This window comes from Psammomys obesus, unplaced genomic scaffold (assembly GCF_907164565.1).
Source record: "Psammomys obesus unplaced genomic scaffold, mPsaObe1.curated_primary_1811, whole genome shotgun sequence".
NCBI lineage: Eukaryota > Metazoa > Chordata > Mammalia > Rodentia > Muridae > Psammomys > Psammomys obesus.
Window position 1 is genome coordinate 2,412,052 of NW_026590767.1, and position 19,224 is coordinate 2,431,275.

The window sequence follows — 19,224 nt, forward strand, 5'->3', positions numbered from 1 at the left end:
CATTACAGATGGTTGTGAGCCACCATGTGGTTGCTGGGAATTGAACTCAGGACCTTTGGAAGAGCAATCAGTGCTCTTAACCACTAAGCCATCTCTCCAGCTCTGGAACTTTTTATTTCAAATAAAACTTATTCTAAAACTAAAAATGGGCATGGGTGTTGCAATGAAATATGTGGACAGTGAGGGATAAGTCTGGCCAGCTTTCTACCTTGTATGTGGATTGTATCACCTTGGGTAGAGTGGGGACTTTAGAAAGTTCACCTGCTTCACATAACCAGAAACAGATCGCCTGCAACTAGTCCTTGTTCATTGTTACCTATATGTATTTTGATATGGTAATGTGTAAGTATTTATAAAGACTGAGGATTGCAAAGGATTTTAGTATTAACTCAGTCTCTTCCTTAATGAAGGAAAGACATAGCTTGAATGGCACACTGCTAAAAACTATAGACTCTATTTGAAATTGTCAATTATTATTTTTTTATGAGCTAAAATCTAGTTCTTTGAAACTTCTCACCAGTCTTGATTTAACCCTCTCTCTGACTTTCTACCATGTAGGTTTAGCTCTTTATTTACAGGCAGTCTTTGAAATTTAAGTGGGTGAAATGGGTTATATTTTAACTCAGTTTATTTTATTTTATTTTTAATTTTATTTTATATGCATTAGTGTGTGCATCAAATCCCTTGGAACTGGGGTTACAGACAGTTGTGAGCTGCCATGTGGCTTCTGGGAATTGAACCTGGGTCCTTTGGAAGAGCAGACAGTACTCTTAACCACTGTCCCATCTCTCCAGCCCTTAACTCAGTTTATAGTAACTGTGTACTCACTTTGTATGAGGAGGCTTTTAGCTGGCAATGGCATTCTCTGTCACTGTCCGTGCAAACCTTATTGATACTTTGTTTTACTCCCTTATCCCTGTTCTGAGGACCTTTTTATGAGAAGCAGATAACCTGTCTGAGGAACTGCATGGTTATTATCTTCATTTACTTGGTCTGAGTCAGTGGGAGAAATAACAGGGCAGCAGAAATCAAAAGTTCAAGTTGATTTCTTTTCGTCAACATGTGAATCAGATTGTTGTCTTTTATGGTATGTTTAGCTGGGACATGATTCCCTCATAGATAAAACTGTATCTTTGCTAGGTCTCAGCTACTGGTGTCTGCAGAGCCAGGGCATTATGTTGTCAGTGGTTTCTTCCTCCTTGGCATCTATTCGCGAGGACCTTAGATATGGTTTTCCTGTATTCTGTATAAAACCTGTTTGTTTCTTGTGCAGATTCTTCTTACAGTTCTCCCTTTTACCAAACTTCTCCCTTAACAGATAGAAATACAGACAGATACAACATGAAGTATATTTGTTACCCTGTATGAAACACAGATTTGGAATTCAGAAAAAGGCATGATTACAACAAGCTGACATTGTAACAGCAATAGTAACATTTAAAATTGACCTAGAAAATTGATTTGACTTTGGCCCAAAGTTGGAGGACTAATGATTCCAGGATTCAGAGTAGCAAGGGCAGAGGAGTCAGTGTAGGAGCCTGCAGTGTGTTTGGATTAGTAGTCTGTCTCAGTAAGGAAGTGTCTTCTAAGCTTTGCACTCACCTTTTCATATAGACTTTTGTGCATAAGGGGTGTGTGTAAGGCAGGTCCCGGTGATCGCTCCAGCTGTGCTAAGCTTGGGCTGCCCCACTGAGCTATACTTCTATAGTTCAAGGCTTGCTTTGAACTCTTGATCTTCCTACTTCTATCTCCTGTGTGCTGGAATTACAGGAGTACACCACCACACTCGGCTCACTTGAATTTTTAAAAGACTTTTATCCTTTTTGTAATTAGTACATTGAGTTTTCTGAATATTTACATAATTTAAAGTCTTTTTTCAGTCCCTACAATTTTCTTTTTTCAGCTTAAGTGAACTTTTAAAAATCGTTTTTGTCAGACAGGATACTAGCCATTATTGCCAAATTTGTTTCACCTTTAAATGTAAAAACTAAGACATACCTCTTTCTGAAATCTTGCTGAGACTATTAGATTATGCTACCTGAAATGGCCAGTTTAGAGCCATTTTGAATTACTGAGTAACAGCAACTTCATACTTATGCGTGTCCCAGTGTGTAAGTGCTTTGGTAAAGGAGTTTGTCTCAGCTCTCCTTAGGGAGCCACTTTCTCTTTTTACTGCTTTCTTCATTACTAGCCTATTATAAGGACATTGTAGTCTAGTCTATTATAAGGACATGTTTTATGGCTGTGCTTTGCTGAGCATGTTGGTAATGATACAGAATTCATGAAATAGCTATACTAGGAAGTGAATTTGAAGAGATTGAAAAAGTTTGGTATTTGGTAAAAAGAGCTGAGAGGCTTGCAGGTCTATGCAATATAGGCTTTGACTTTTTAAACCTACTTTATTTGGGGTTCCTAAATGCCTCTACCTCTCTTCAAACTCCCTTACCCTAGGTAGGAGAAAAAGAAGGTTAGTAGGGACAGGGAATGTAGATCTCTTTAGACTTAGTTTCTTGGGGTGATTCCACTCTTCATAGTCAGGATTCCAGCAGTCCAGCCAAAGAGCAAACAGTAGCAGCAGAATGAGTCAGCAGCAGCCTCCTGAAAGCATTCTCCAGAGCATTTCTCGCTAGGAGCGAAAGCATCCCCTAACCCCAGCTCCTATTTATACCCTTTCAGAGTTCCGCATAAGCATGCTTTCCAACTGACAAATACCTCCCCCCACCCACAAGACAGTTTCCAGCTGGCAAAGATCTCTTGCCATCTAGCCTCTCACCAGGCTGATACCAGCTGTGGATAAACTAAAGCAGTCACACATCCAACACTTAGGATTACAACAAAAACATATTTGTATAACATAACTGAGATTTTAAAGAAACCAAAACATCCACCACAATACAGCATATTTCCTTTTTTCACTTTGAATGTCATACTAGTTTACTATTTCTTACTTTTGTCCGGTAACAGAGTTTGAGGCTCAGTTTTGTTTTCAGAATTTTCTGATTGAAAGCAATCACTACTGGGTATTTGAAAATGCTTTGTCTTCTAACTACTTTTATTTCCACCTGCCATGAAGCTGTGTAATCTGGGTTCCTGTGTGCCATAGTTTGGTTTCTTATTTTTCTTCCTCATACAAGACTTTGAGCGCTAACCAGATAAGTAAAATAATGGACTAATAGAAGTTTTAATAGAAAATGTTATTCTGAAGGGGATGTTATATTTATAATATATAATATGTATATATTATAATAATACAATATGTATATTGTTATGTGTTCTAATTTATATGTGTAAATATACATAATATATGATGTTATAGAATTATATAAACATATATGTTATATAACAGTTATATAAATGTTATCTTGAAGGAGAACAGTGTTTGAAAACTCACTTTGGTGATAGTTGAGTATTGCTGAGGATGTGTGTATATTTCAATTTTTTAATCTAATTTTTTTCTAACCCTGATCCTCTATTTTTAAGAAACTAAAACATTTGAACATAAAACACATGACTGTAACCTTTCAAACTTTAAGATTTATAATTTTTTTAAATTTTTATGTCTATTCCTTGTGGCCTATACTTGGGATTTTTGTGCATAGTGTATAGTTTTTTTTTGCTTTGTTTTGGCTTTGGCTTTTCAAGACAGGGTTTCTTTGTGTAGCCTTAGCTGTTCTGCACTCACTGTGTAGACCAGGCAGGTCTGGAACTCACAGAGACTCACCTGCCTCTGCCTCTGTGAGTGCTGGGATCACAGACATGCACTACCCACTACCATGCTTGGCTAGTGGATAGTTTAAAGCAAATCATAATGCACTCTAACTGTAGGAAGACTTGTTCCTGCCAACGCGTCCCAGTTCACGTTTGTTTTACCTATGAAAAGTTTAGTCTTCCAGGAACTCTCCCACTTAGTCATTAGAATGAACCTATAGGTTTGTTTCTTAATGTATACATTATTAAAGGTCAGTTTCAAAGGTGCATTCTGCCTGAACTGTGGCAGAGGGAGTTTTTAAAGTTGAGCGTTTTTGTTTTACTAAGATTGGGTTCATGACTTTCTCAGTGTCTTTCTTGATTGTATTGCTTTCATCTTCCCCTCTATAGTGTAAGTGCTATACTGTCTTCAACATGTGTTAAGTAAATCATTTTAATAATGAATCGTAGGCTTTTTCATTAGTTTCAGATTTTCAACAGAATAAACTTGCTTTGTTTTCTATTTAAACTCTCCAAGCCTGATTCTTAGTTTGAGATCTCAAGCCTCTATTTTCCTTTTGGTGTGTGGCAGCTCATCACTACTGTAGCTGTTGTTGCTGCAGTTTTGTGGTTCTTGAATTAAACGAGGCTTAAGGCAAGCTATGAAAGCACTCTGCTGAGTTACAGCCCCAATTCAGTTTGGTGGTGTTTACCTTTTTCTGTTTTGTTTTGGTTGTGCCTATGTACATCAGGCAGGTGTTTAACCCCTAGGTTATACTCCCAGCTCCCTAGTAACCATCTTCTACTTGGGACCAGCATCACCACTTCCGGTAGTAGTAGCAGCATGCTGAAGGCTTTGAGTTTACATGTTGTTCAGCCCATCACAGTGTTTTGTGATGCCGTCCAGCCATGAACAGCACAGCAGTTCCTCCTCCTCTTCTTCCTATTAGTACTACTTTTTTTTTTTTTTTTGAGACAAGGTCTCTTTCTGTAATCCTGATGGTTCTTTTATGATACAGATAAATCCTAATTTAAGAATAAAAGTATTGAGCTCAAGGCCAGCCTGGGCTACAAAGCAAGTCCAGGACATCCAAGGCTACACAGAGAAGCCCTGTCTTAAAACAAACAAACAAGATTAAAAGTATTTTGGTTTGCCAGGTGGTGGTATGCATGGCTTTAATCCCAGCACTTGGGAGGCAGAGGCAGGCAGATCTCTGAATTAGAGGCCAGTCTGGTCTACAAAGCTAGTTCCAGCCAGGGCAACACAAAGAAACACTCCCCTTCAAAAAACAAAACAAAATGGTTCTAATCTATACATTTCTCTGCAGAAGACTTCAAGAGAATCAGTTGATTGCTTGTGGTGACACATACCTGTAATTCCAGCATTTGAGAAGTAGAGACAGGAGGGTCAGGAGTTAAGGGTTATCCATGGCTGCATAATGAGTTGAGGCCAACCTGAGCGACATGCAATACTATCTCATAATATTTTTGAAAAAAGCATTAAAGTAGATTTTAGGGTCGCACTTAAAGCACTTCAATGATGTGTCCTTTGTCCCCTCTGGCTCTTACACTTTCTGCCTCCTCTTCCTCTGACTTCCCTGAGCCCTGAGAGGAGGGATTTGATGGAGACATCCTATTTAGGACTGAGTGTTCTGCATATTGTCTGGCTGTGGATCTCTGTGTTTGTTCCCATCTCTGCAGAGGAAGCTCTGAGGATGGCTCAGCAAGGCCATCCTGCCTGGAGTCAGAAGGCCAATATTTTTAAAGAGGTGAAGAACTTTTACTAGATCAATGTAAAATGGCTATTTTTTAAAACTTATAACTGTATTGCTTTGTAAAATGTTCTCTAATGCTTTCATAAACAAAATCTGATCTTAAACATCCTTAAGCTCACACAAAAAATTAGTTCAGCTGCAGTGAGAAGGACAGCTCTTTAGCTGTAGTGATACATCTCAGAGCAGCAGATTGAGACAAAGTGTCTTATCCAAATTGTCATCTTTTTGTTTTGTTTTACATTTTTGCCTCAGGGGCTAGGACCTGGGACCTCACAAATGCTAGCTAGGCAAGTGCCCTGCTACAGAGCCACACCCATAGTCCTACAGTGTTATCTTCATATCACATCTAGTAAATATGTAAACTGAATAAAATGTATTTATAAAATGTTATTTAAAAATCTTTCAAATATTTTTAGTACATTTGAAGTATGATAAAATGAATAAATAATGTTGGGTATTAATTTATTTTAATTATTATTTTTAGAACCTTCCTTCAGGATCATCACGGGTTGGAGCCATTAAACTGACCTACATTTCAAAGGTAGACTCTATATATTTTTTAGCAATTAATTAAAAATTTTTTGTTCTTTGTTTGATATTTCTGAGTCAGTTTTTTTTTTTTTTTAAATTTCAGTTTATTTACTTTACATCCCAAGGGTGCCTCTTCCCTCCTTAACTCCCAATACCTCCCTTCCCCTCCTTTCCTCTTCCCTGCTCCCCTTCGCCCTAGAAAAGGGGAGTCACCCCCTCTCCCCTGTCAGCCTTTCCCAGCACATCAGATCACATCTGGACTGAGTGTATCCTCATCCCCTGAGGCCAGGCAAGCCAGGGGTGAGACAAAGTCTTAACTATGTAGCCTAGAACGGCATTGAATTTTCAGTCCTTTTGAGTGTTGGGCTCACGGAGTGGGGCTATCCTGTGCAGCTGCCATTGTGTTACTCTCATGTGAATTCAATCCCAGGTGGGAGTGTGGGCAGAGCAGAACAGCTTCTTTTTGTCATTTAGCAGTCAGTGATGCATAGGTTCTGGTCATGCTGAAGATTATACTTGGTTACTGTGGTTAGGAATTTTTTAAGTTGATAAAACTAGAAGGAATATGAGTTTAATTTATGAGATGTGGCAAATTACAGAAGTATTACTGACTTTTATGATCAGTTACATGACTGCCAGAAGGGGAGAAATTGCTAAGATCAGTGGCAAACCTGTAACTTAGCCAGCAGGGAAAGTGGAGGCATGATGGCTGGTTTGAGGCTAGCTTTGGTCACCTCGCAAGATACTGCCTGAAATGTAAATAATAAATAAATAGAGTAGGAGCAAAGTTAGCTAACAGGCTGTGTCTTGGAAGTTTTGGGGAATAGTTTTTTATTTATATTACTTGTTAAATATTTTCCCCAACTTTTAAAATTCCATTGCCTCTGACATTTTTTTAATACATATTTTGTGTGTGTGTGTGTGTGCCCATGCGTATGTGTACATATATTGTGTATATGGGTACCTGCAAAGACCACAAAGAGGGCATCAGATCCCCTGGAGCTGAAGTTAGGTGATTGTGAGCCACCTGACATGGCTGTTGGGAACTAAATTGGTGTCTCTGAAAGAGCAGTAAGTGCTTTTAACCCCTCAGCTCTCTCTCTAGCCCCTATATGTTTTATTTTGAGGAAAATGTGTACTCTCATCATGTTGAAAGGATGAGATTGTTTTCCATTTTATTTTGCTTTTACTAATTTGTTTTTTTAATTGATTTTGTGGTATAAATTTTAGTTTTCAAAAATTTAGATTCTATATTTGTTTAATAGCTTTTTTGTTTGTTTTTGCTTTCTAAGACAGGGTATCAATGTGTAACTTCGATTGACCAGGAACTCACACTGTATACCAGGCTGGCTTTGAATTCAGAGATCTGCTTGCCTCTACAAGCGCTGGGATTAAAGGATGCCATTCCTGGGCTGGCTAGCTGGCTTGCTTACTTTTTACTTACTTTCTTATTCATCTATCTGTCTGTTTGTCTGTCTATCATCTAGCTTATCTATATCCATCCATCCATCCATCCATCCATCCATGGTCTCTCTATATAGTCTTGACTGCCCTGGAGCTTACTATGTAGACCAGGCTGGCCTTAAGCTCACAGAGATCCATCTGCTGGGATTAAAGGTGTGGGCTACCACAACTATTTGCTTTTTGTTTTAATTAATGTTTATAAAATTAAGATTAAGTTACTGAGGTGTTAGCCCTGTGGGTTTGTCTGTATGTGTAATTTTGTTTTGCACAAGAGCTAGGAGCATCTGTTGATAACTTAAAATATGAGGTGCAAATCAAATGAAGTATTAATTAACTCAGTAAAGCAGGCAAAGAGTGGTTACTGTTTCCTCTCCTTCGCTGCTCCTGGTTAAAATATAAGCTTTTCTGTGCAGTGCCTCTCTCTGTCCTGCAGCTTACTAAGTTTGGATCGAACAATTTTATTGTGCCGCTTTAATCATGCTAACAAACTTCATTGTGACTGGACTGTGAATTTGTAGTTGGGATTCATCAAGAACTCTAGAGTAGAATTCATTGTGAAATATAAAATATGAGTCCTCACACTGGGAAACAGCTCAGCAGTAGTCGTGAGTAGGGCTCTGAGGGCATCTTATGCACACTGATAGTACTGACGTACAGAGTGCAGCTAGTTGTGAGAAGAGCTGTTCTGTATTTAATGACCCTGGAACCAGCAGAGCTTGAGTGCCATGTTGACTTCTCAAAGAGGTGAAGGCCTTCTTTTTTTTTTTTTTTTTTTTTACAATTTATTCACTTTGTATTCCTGCTGCAGCCCCCTCCCTTGTCCTCTCCCAATCCTGCCCTCCCTCCCTCTTCTCCTTCTATGCCCCTTCCCCAATCCACTGACAGGAGAGGTCCTTCTCCCCTTCCATCTGACCCTAGCCTATCAGGTCTCATCAGGACTGTCTGCATTGTCTGATGAAGGTCTTCTTTAAAGTCTTAGATTTTAAAGAAACAAGCATGCAGTCCATCATCTTTGCTTATAGTTAGCTGCCAACATAGAAATACGAAGTTTAGGAATATTCATAGTTTCTATACTGTAATAGTATGTAGCTAATAGTATATCTGTGACATAATGTCACTGGTATACTTTCATTTTCACATTTCCTGGAGAAAAGCTTGTTCAAAGAAAATGTGGAAGCATCATTTGTCTTATATAATTAGGACCCAGATTCTATATCTAATTTGCTATCTTTAGGTTACTTTTAAATTTTAATTTCACATTGGTATGCTAAGTGGGAAATCGTGCATGTGGAAGATTGCATAGTATTTGAGACTGAGTATTGTAGTATGTGGAGAAGGATAACTCAGACCTCTTTTTCTTACTAGGTTAGCGATGCAACTAAGTTAAGGCCAAAGGCAGAGTTTTGTTTTGGTAAGTAGCTACATTTATTTTATTTCCTAAATGACATCTTCCACCAAACTCCTCTGAGTTTTCTTAAAAAAATATGTGTATGTATATGTATGTATGTGCATACATGCACACACGTATCACAACACTCATGTACAGATCAGAGAATAAGTTACAGGAGTCAGTTATCTCCTCCTACCATGTGGGTTCATAGATTGATTGATGGCATGGTTGAACTCAGGCCATCAGGCTTGGTGGCAAGTGCCATCTTGCCAGCCCTGTTAGTTATTTTAAAGTAGGCTGATATAATTACATCAGCCTATTATAAAGGAGAACAGTCATAAGAAATACATCTATGGCTTAATGACTGTAAATTTCTATGGGAAATCCCTTTACAGCCATCATCCAGGTGAGGGATAAAACTTTGACCCTGGCTGCCAACTGTAGTTCCCTTTCCCCTTCTCATTCTGGTTATAACCTCCCCTGCATTCAAGTGTACCTAATGATCTCAGCAATATTTCAGCTAGTGTTTATATGTACCTTTTATGTCCAAGCAATGGATGGACTTTTGTGAGGGAATGAAATACTGGAGGCAGGAGTCATTGAGGGTGGTAGATGAGTAGGTGCTTAGATCACCTAGGACACATTGGGCTCTGGGAGAATAAGGAGTGTTGGTTCCTCAAGGATCTCAGGCTGGCTGATAGACAAATGAATTACCTGTTGTTATCATTCCATCAGTATCATTCAAGCAGTCAGTAGTCAGTGGGGGTATAGAGTCACTGATGCCTCCATGAATGAGAACACCCTATGCTGGGGGCAAGTAAATTGCTGACCACTTTTTACCAACAGTTAGAAGTAATAAAACCTCATGGGCAGAGATGTGCAAAGGAGGAGAATATGGTTTATGAACTGGAGGCATAAGTCAGAGTGTGGTATGTTGACCAGTGCATTTTGTTATTTGGAGAAAAGGTTAGAAAGTAGAGAGTGCCATACGCAGACCTGAGGTGAATGAGAGTGTTGGCTCCATGCATAGGAATTAAGCAGGTAGAGCAGTCATGTGGCTTTTGAACTACTGTTCTTAAGGCCTTAAACTGGGATGAAGCTGATAGAGGTGAGAGAATCTAGAAGAACATTAGAAGAAAAAGTACAGAGCATTAGAGACTTGGTACCTGCCCAGGCAGATTCCATGTCCTTGCTATTATGAGTAATGCTAATGGAGGTTTACAGATGTTTCTTTTGTATGCTGATTTCATTTTCTTTAAGCATATGCTCAGAAGTGTTTTATTTATTTATTTATTTATTTTAATATGTGGAAGTTAGAGGTAAAAATGACCTGAAAGTAGAAGGGGTCAGGGAAGGGGAAAAGAACTAGTATGGAACAGGATGCTGGGGTGTGATGCCTAATCTTGCTTGTCAAGTTAGTGGAATTTAGAATCACCATCAAAAAAACTCCCTAAGCATTAACAGAGGAAGGGAGATCCATCCTCATGTAGGTAGTACTATTCTGTGGTCTTGAGGAAGTGAGTGAGCACAAAGATTCATCATTCTCAGCTTCTTGACTTCAGATGTAGTGGGACCCCTCCTCCTCTTCCTCCTCCTGTACCTTCCCTGCCATGATGGGCTGCAGCACCTGGGACTGGGAAACAGAATAAGCCCTTCCTTCCTTAAATTGCTTCTATAGATATGTTGTTGTAGCAGTGAGGCAAGTAACTAAATCATAGAGCAAGAGAAGGATCAGTTGTGTGCTCTTTGAGCACTTCCCCCGGCGATGTGTATTTGCCAGGCCACAGAGGAAGAGGATCCAGGCAGTACTGATGAGACTTGATAATCTAGTAGGAGGAGAACTCCCCCTACTAGTGGACTAGGAGAAGGGGGTTGAGAGAAGAGGAGGGGAGGGTAGGACTGGGAGTAGTTGGGCAAGGGGTCTACAATTGGGTTCTACGATGAATAAATTGTTAATAATAATAATATATTGGAGAAGTTTTTCCAAAAGAGAGAAAGAGAGAGAGAAGGATCCAGAGAGGATGGGCCGAGTGGCATAATGAGACCTTGTGGCTTTTACAATTAATGCATATTAATGTATGGAGAAATTTAGAGGGTCAGTGGTGAGTCAAACTGAAAAAAATTGCTGCCCTCCCAGTATGTTACAGTGATGGAAGAAGGGGCAGAAGTAGAGACTAACCAGCAGAATTAATGTTAGTGTTTAAGTTCTTTGCTCTCTTCTGTGTATGAGGGTGACTTTTTCCTGCAGGTTGACATTTAGAGCAGTATTTGATGGTAGCCACATGTATCCAGTAAGGGAAGCCACTGTGAACAGACTGAAGTTAGCTGCTCAGAGAACTCTATTAAGAAACATTTGTAATTATTATATATTTATTGCAGATTACAATTACTAAGTAAGAGGATGTTTCAGAGACTTGTAATTGAAGGGTATTAGGGTTCCTCAACTAACAGAACTTTATTAGAATATTGAATCTCATACTTGTTTTGTCATACAGTCTGAATATCAACCTAGGACCTTGGGTATACTAGACAATACAACGGAGCTAAAACACCTCGAGCCCAAACACATGCTTTTTAACACACACACACAAATCTCCCCTTTGATAGGTTGAGGGACTAGTTTAAGTAATAAACACAACATTCATAGTTATTAGGCCTAGTTAGAATAATGATTTTAGTTGGAATCAAAGATTAAGATGAGCCTCTTTTTAGTCTTTCTGTGGTTTGGTAGTTCTCTGCCAGCAGGAATAGGGAAGAGGTTGGTAGAAGTCTGAGAGAGACTGGACCTCCCACTTCATTCTAAGTGACACCATGTCTAATTGCCCTGAAACAGTGGGAACAAGAAACAGTAAAACCTCACCTTAGATAAAGGTAGGGGACGTGAGCAGATGGCCCTCAGTGTATAAATATGGAAGCCAATGGAGGAATGGTAGCTAAGTTTGCAAGCAGAGAGAGACCAATGAATAGCTAACCATTTTAGGGTCCTGCCCCACCTTTCTCTAATAGGTTTAGGTAATGAGGCTTGATTGAGGGGGATGGGAGAAGCTACAGTGAGGAGGGACTAACAGGTTCTTTGTTTGTCTTTAAAAAGAAAGAAAGAATAAAACCCTGTAGTCTGTGTCTCCATCTGGCTCTTGTGGGCAGCCACCCTTCCCCCAGCTCAGCAGGGAATGGGATGTGTGTTGTCTCCAGAAATAGAAACTAACACTAATCCCAGAGAAGGGAAGGAATGAGGCATGAAGCTGAAAAGGAGGATTAAAGGAGAATCTGAATACTGAATGCCATCCTGTCCTGTATGTAGCCCCAGGGAACCTGCAGCCAGCTGCAGCCAGCCCTAGGTGGGCAGAGCCTGAGTACCCTCAGGAACCCAGGAACTGTACTGACATCTGGATATTTCCACTAGGAGAGCTTGCTGGATAGTGAGCTGTACAAGGTCAACCCCACAACCCAAGAGGGTACAACTAGCTTTTAAGTCCTTCCTTTAGAATAGTAACAGATAGCCCAAACTTAGTATTTGAGGAGAGTTATGAGACAAAAAAGAAACAAGTAATATAAAACTCAGCAGAGAAGCTTTTTTTTTTTAATGCAAAAAAAAAAAAAAATCAGCAAAAGTTAAAAAGTGGTAATAGAGAAACGTATGTGGCAATCTTACTTCTAAACCTGTAACCTCAGCATTTCAAGAGGATGGCAGATCCCCAGCAAGCCAGGACTACAGACTGAGCAACTTTCTCAAAAACAAACTAATAGAGGGATTAATTAATTAATAGAGGAAGGGCAAACCAGAGAAGTAAGAAAGGAGCTGTTGTGGCCACAGCCATTTAGTCCTGATCATGAGAGAATTTTTGCTGCAGTTACACTAATGTCTGCTGTAATTTTTTATACATTTGTTTTGTTTGTTCTTGTTTGAATAAAAGTTAAAAAAACAAAATTTTGAATAAAATGTACTCAGGTGAAAAAGGAAGCAGACCAGCCTCTGAAGACTCAGCTTCATTTGAAACTTGCTTAAAAAGCTTGGCAACTTAGAGGTGTCCTAGCTTTGTGTTTGTGGTAGTCAAGGCATTTTCTTTCCCTTTCTGTTCCCTCCTCTGCATTGCATGTATACCACTTTCCAGTAATTCACACTCTTTGGGAACCTGAAGTTGGTGATAGAGAGGAATATTGTGTCCATTTCTTCACTTGCATTGTCATTTCTCTAGGGAAGGATGAAGAGAGCAGGACTCAGATCAGACTGTGCTCCAGAGCCCTGCATAAGCTATCAGCCTCACTCGTTCTGACTTCTCAGTTTGTAGCAAATGTCTATGCCCCTCTTGACATGAAATAAAAGCATGTGAAATTTTACTCTAACCACAAGGTGTGCCAAGAGGTTTTTTTTTTTTTTTTTTTTTTTTTTTTTGGTTATAGCTTTTGGTGTGGGGTTCAGGAACTAGAAATGGAATCCACAGCCCGTGCATTGTTGGCAAACTCTGAGCTATATCTCAAACTACAAAGAGTCTTTTTAGTTTAGTTGTGTTGACCTCTTTTTTTTCTCCTTCAAAAAGGCCCTCATATAAATATTTTTCATTTAGAAATATTTGTATTATACATTTGCTTTGTGCCAGTTGTTGTAGTACACTATTACTTTTTGTTTATTTTTAAACTATTTTATTTTTTGTACATATATATGTAAATATATGTGTACATATATTTAATTTTTTACTCAAAAGTACAGTTGGTGGTTTATTACACTTTTTGACATTTTCAGATGAATTTTTCTGTGGCATTTCATAAGATGTACTCTGGCTTCTTTTCTGCCACCCTAAACTTAGGGAGCTCTGGTTAGAGTGCCTTGCTTTCAGGCCCAGTATCAACGTCATCTGTGCTTTAGAAATCACTTTTCTTTTCGCTTGAGGGTTTTTAATTCCTTCTCTTAGTCATATCCAACTGAGTGCAAGTACATTAATTAATCGTGTTATGGTGGAGACTCTGGAAAGTTTTTGTTTGTTTGTTTGGTTGGTTTTGAGGCAGCCTTGGCTGTCCTGGAACTCAGTATGTAGACTGGCCTTGAAGTTGATTTTATATTTGAACAATTTCAATAATATGGCTATTCAGATGCCTTAGCTCCTACAGTAGTAGTTGGTTTTCTAGATCAGTGCATATGATGTATATAGGTGTGATTGAAGAGGCCCTTATGGCTTGTAGACAGCTGTCTACAGACAGTGGATAGGCCCACGCCACAGTGAGCCATTTGTAAATTTTAGAGAAAGGACTCCTCTAATCCTAGCACTTGGAAGGCAGAGGCTGGTGGGTCTCTTATCAGTTTGAGACCAGCCTGATCTACATATTGAGCTCCAGGACAGCCAAGGATAGATACATAGAGAGACTGTGTCTCAAAAGAAAAAAAGTTTTTGTGTGTGTGAAAGTATTAAAACAACTTAATCTGGGGCTAAAAATATTATAGGGGCTGAAGGATGTTTATAAACTTAAGTTATGGAGGTTTTTAAATACATGAAGTCTATAAGATTAAAGGGAAACTGATTAAATACTTGCTTTTTATCAAAGATACCATTAACAACATGAGAATTCATGACAGACCAGGGAAAGTGCTTATAAAGCAATTGGTTAATAGAAAAGCTCCTGCAGATCAGTACATTACAACTGAGCAACTCAAGAGAAATGAGCAAAAGAATATACAAAACATGAAGCAAACGTAGGTGCCTAATACCCACACAAAACTTCTATTCAAACTCAAGCAAGGTCTAGTTATCTACTAATTAGCAACTAATTAGGTCTGATAATAGACTGCTGTATCAGTTAGTGTCTGTTGAATGGAAACACCATTTGAGGCATTTTTTTGGTCCCAAAGTTATTTCCCTAAATGTCAGAAGGCAGAAAGGGCACAGTGGAGATGTTGCAGTGACATTGGAGACCTCATGAAGCACTCTACTGTGCTGGGGCTAGGAGGCAGAAGGGAAGAGGCAGTACATAGCCTTGTACCAAGGAGGAACAGCTACCAGAAAGCTATGAAATAAAGCTTTAGACTCTCAACCCTCAAGAGTCAAGACTTTAAATCAAGGAATGTATTATTTAGCACAGATGTTAATAACAATACAGGTGAGAGGTATTAGAGGCCTTGTCACAGTTGGGAAGAAGCTTCTGTATAGGGATTAAGGGTTTTTTATTTGTTTTACTTTTTTGTTTTTTTTTGAGACAGGGTTTCTCTGTATCAGCCCTGGCTGTTCTGGAATTGCTTTGTAGGCTAGACTGACCTTGAACTGACAGAGATCCATCTGACGCTGCCTTCTGAGTGTTGGGATTAAAGGCATGAGTTATTGTACCTGGACTAATGCAATTTTTAAAAGTTATTTTTTAATAATTTAAAAAATTATTTTATTAGTATGGCTATTTTCCTGGCATGTATGTCTGTGCATCACTTGTATTCAGTGTTCTCAGAGACCAGAAGAGGATATTGGATCCCCCGGAGCAGGAGTTACAGACAGTCGTGAGCTGTTACGTGGATGGTGGGAAGTGACCCATGTCCTTTGGTTCTTAACCAGTGTTCTTAACCGCTGAACCATTTTTCTAGTCCCCCAGAACAAAAATTTTAAATGTTATTTCTCTGTGACTCAGTAAGTTTGTATCAAGATTATTCCACAGAAATGCTGGTCAAAGTGTGGAAGAATATGCGCAAGTGATGTTTCACTGTAATGATTTATGTTAACTGAACTATGCATCATTGGGGAACTGGCTCACTATTTAGTGGTATACTCATTTAATGAAAATTAGCCATAAATGAGTTTTGCCTATGTAACTCAATGATGAAATCAGTGTTTTATATGGCCTAATGTATTTGGTCAAATCCTAGACTTGCAATGTTGAATCTGGTAAGACTTTTTGCAGCTGTTCTAACATAATATAGAGGTAACACGTATAATATTTCATATTCCTAACTTTTTTTGACAGTTATGAATGCAGGAATGAGAAAATACTTCCTACAAGCCAATGATCAGCAAGACCTAGTGGAGTGGGTGAATGTCTTGAACAAAGCTATAAAAATTACAGTAAGTGTATTTTTTGAAATGTTTTCTTGTTACAGAAGTGATTTTTTTTTTTTTTGGAAAGCCTTATTTATTTAATATGTATACAGTGTTCTGCCCGCATGTGTGCCTGCACGCCAGCAGAGGGCACCAAGTCTCACTATCGATGCTTGTGAGCTACCATTTGGTTGCTGGGAATTGAACTCAACCTCTGGACGAGCAGGCAGTGCTCTTCTGAGCCATCTCTTCAGCCCCTACAGAAGTAATCTTTACATTTAAAAAATGTGTTTAATGTCATTAGCTTTCCAGCAGGTTGTATAATCAATCTTGCTTTAAAAGATAAGTTCTGAATGTGAACCATTTTCTTGTGTGTGGCAGACTGCCAGCCTGTCATTGGCTTTCACTTGTCCTGTTCCTAGTAAGGATTCGCATTACAGTGCATGCTGATTGTGGTTTGTTCTTCTTTTTATATCTAGAGTAGAATCAGAGACTTTGACCACTTACTCAGGATGACCATAAGCATTCTCCTTTTTTTTAAGACATGACAGGCAAAGGAGAAGGTGGGTGCGGACAAGGGAATGTGCAGGTCTAGAGAGAATGAGTTTGAAGAGTGCTCTAGAGATGTCTGAGGCACTAAACTCCTTCTCTCACCTGTTCTTTTCCCTGGAGTTCCTGGGCCTGCTATTCTTCCCTCCTGCTGATACTACAACTGACTGCTGTTAAAATCTTCTGTTTGGTTTAAAATGATCATCAGCACTTACTAATTACTTACACCGTACCAGCAGGCAGGCTTCAGGTGGAAGGCTTACTACTCTCAACTTTCCAGAAATGTGAGTTTTGGGTATAGAATCCAGGCAAGCTCATTGGTTCCTAGACCCAAAATCCGCAGTGCAGCGAACAGAGAGCCCCTTCTTAAAGTCAGTCAAGCTTTTCTGAGCAAGTTGCTGCTGCTGCGCACATGCGCTGCTCCGCTGCAGCTTTCTCCTTCCACAGAGTAGACTGTCTGGAAGGAGTATCAGCTAAAGTCTGTTCTCACTGAAGTGCAGTTATTTACTGCTCCTTGTCTGCCCGTGGCCAAAGAGCTTGGGCCCTCAAAATCAACACATAAAATCCTCATCTAAAGTGAACACTTCCATGTCTATGCCGCACCACAGAGAGTTAAGCTAGCCAACCAAGGCTGTTCTTAGTTAGGTCAAATTTTTTTGTATTGCACCAGAACAGCTTGTTACCGCATGACAGAAAACGCCCACACACCACATCTGATCTGTATGTGAAGCAGAAGTTATTTTGGGGCTTGTGCAGTTTCAGGAAAGCATTATTTTGAACAGATTCAGAAGTTTATGTTCTTATAAGGTTTTAACTGATCATTTGAGCTCCTAGTAAATATTTCTTACCTGAAAGATGTTTTTATAAAGGCTATATGTAGTACTTTTATGAGTTTATTTTTCACAGTTTATATTAATAAGCAGAACTGGCTTTTAGTGATTTGGAGAAAATTTGAATGACCGGTCTCAGCATTTTACCAAGTTGGAATGCCTTGAATTGTTATTTCTTTTATTCTTGGAACTAAGTAGTTTTTCATGTGCAAGTTTTTCAGTGTAGAGGAGAAACTGGCAGTGTTTATGGTATAGACCTTTAATTACCTCTTTTGATCTTGCACCTTTATTTTATATGGCGTTTTTACTGTTTTTAGATAAATCTTGATAATGATTTCATGACTTTATAATTAATAGTTTGGAAATTATAAATACAAGTAAAATACAGAAATCAACCAGTGAAGGAATTATACCTGCAGTGATGAGAATATAGAACTGGTTATTGGTGGGAGTCAATTTTAGGTAAACATTAGGTGAATGAGAGAATTCCAGGCTTTAGTAAGATACATTTTATTGGGGGTGAAGACATGGGTCAGAGGTTAAGAACACTGGCTGCTCTTGCAGAGGATCTGGCTTTGGTTTCCTACACCCATGTGACTGCTCACAACTATCTGTAACTCTAGTTCCAGGGGATATAATACCTTCTTCTGGCCTACACAGTCAAAAGATATGCAGGCAGAGTACCCATACACATTTTTGAAAAAAAGTTACAGATAGAAATTTTGTTAAATTCTTTAAAATAAAATTATACCAGTTTAGATCTCATAGGCATTTTGCATATTTAAGTATATAGGAATGTGGTATGTCTAATTTCATACTTATATGGTAATAATTTGCATGTAGGAGCTTATAAAAATTAACATTTCCATTTTAATACATGTGTAGTTTACCTTCCTCTGGAATCATTCCAAATGATAATTTGATCAACTATAATTTAGTGGTTTGCTGAGTACTATGTGAGCTATATGTTTAAAATTTTAAATTCATTTTCCAGAGCATGGTTTCATCTTAGGGATCGTTAGGACATGGTAATTAGTTAAGTAGTTCCAGTGGAGGAGTGTTGCATCATAGTGTACTGCCCTTCACAGCTATAGTTTGTCTAACCTTCCCTAAGTCTGCGGAACACTGTAAATTCTCCTAGATGTTTAAAAACTAAAAAGAATTTATAAAAAGTCAGTATCAGAAGAAATAATCTCAGACAGCACTTTCAGTGACTTAAGTTTGGAAAATAAAAATTGGAAGCATGCTTTCAAATGTGTGTTAGTCTGCCTTCAGTGTAGTGGCTTCTGGTCCTTTACTTGAGAGAGTGATAAAGACATCCATAGTTGTTCCTAAGCAGAAGTCTACTATTTCTAAAATGCCTTTTTCCACCCTAAGTTCTAACTTAAAAGCCTATATTAGCTTTTAATCTAAAGACTCATCTTTTAAAGTTGTAGCAGAAATTCCACAGCGACTGGTTTTTTTTTTTTTTTTTGTTTGTTTTTTTTTTAATGACAACTGGGACAAGTAAGCTGAATATTGGTTTAAAGAACAACTTTGCTGCCCTGCAATGTTAACCAGGTTTTTGCCAGCTGGACATTTCAGACAGAGAGATTATACATGTCTTGCCACTGTTAAAATGAAAGGTTTTTTTCTATGCCCACTCACACAGACCTGTCACATTTATTAATAAGTATCAAGCATTCAAGCACCATAACTGGGCAGATACTGATCTAACCAACTATACTAGCCTGGCCTGTTTCTCAGTCATGTGTCCCATGCTGCGTGTCACCTCGTCTTACCCTGGCCACTCCTGCTCCATGTGTCCTCATGGCCTGGTGACCACCACCACTACCACCTCCTTTTTCTCCTCCTCTCCTCCTCCTCTTTTTCCTTCTTCTTCTCTTCCTTTTTCCCTCCATCCCTCTCTCCCTCTAAGATATAAGCCATTCTTACCCACAAACAGTTATGTTTATAAGTGTGTGTGGATTAAGATCTTCTCACATACA

General features: G+C 38.8%; 1 protein-coding gene across 7 annotated transcripts in view; it reads left to right on the forward strand.

Moving 5' to 3' along the window:
• Nucleotides 1–19,224, forward strand: part of Plekha1 (pleckstrin homology domain containing A1) — a 48,957-nt gene that overhangs the window by 12,797 nt on the left and 16,936 nt on the right. For all 7 annotated transcript variants that reach the window (XM_055608863.1, XM_055608867.1, XM_055608865.1 and 4 more), the window contains exons 3-5: nucleotides 5,947–6,003; nucleotides 8,823–8,868; nucleotides 15,787–15,884. In XM_055608863.1, coding sequence (XP_055464838.1) covers nucleotides 5,947–6,003; nucleotides 8,823–8,868; nucleotides 15,787–15,884 — 201 coding nt within the window. The remainder of the gene's footprint in view (nucleotides 1–5,946; nucleotides 6,004–8,822; nucleotides 8,869–15,786; nucleotides 15,885–19,224) is intronic.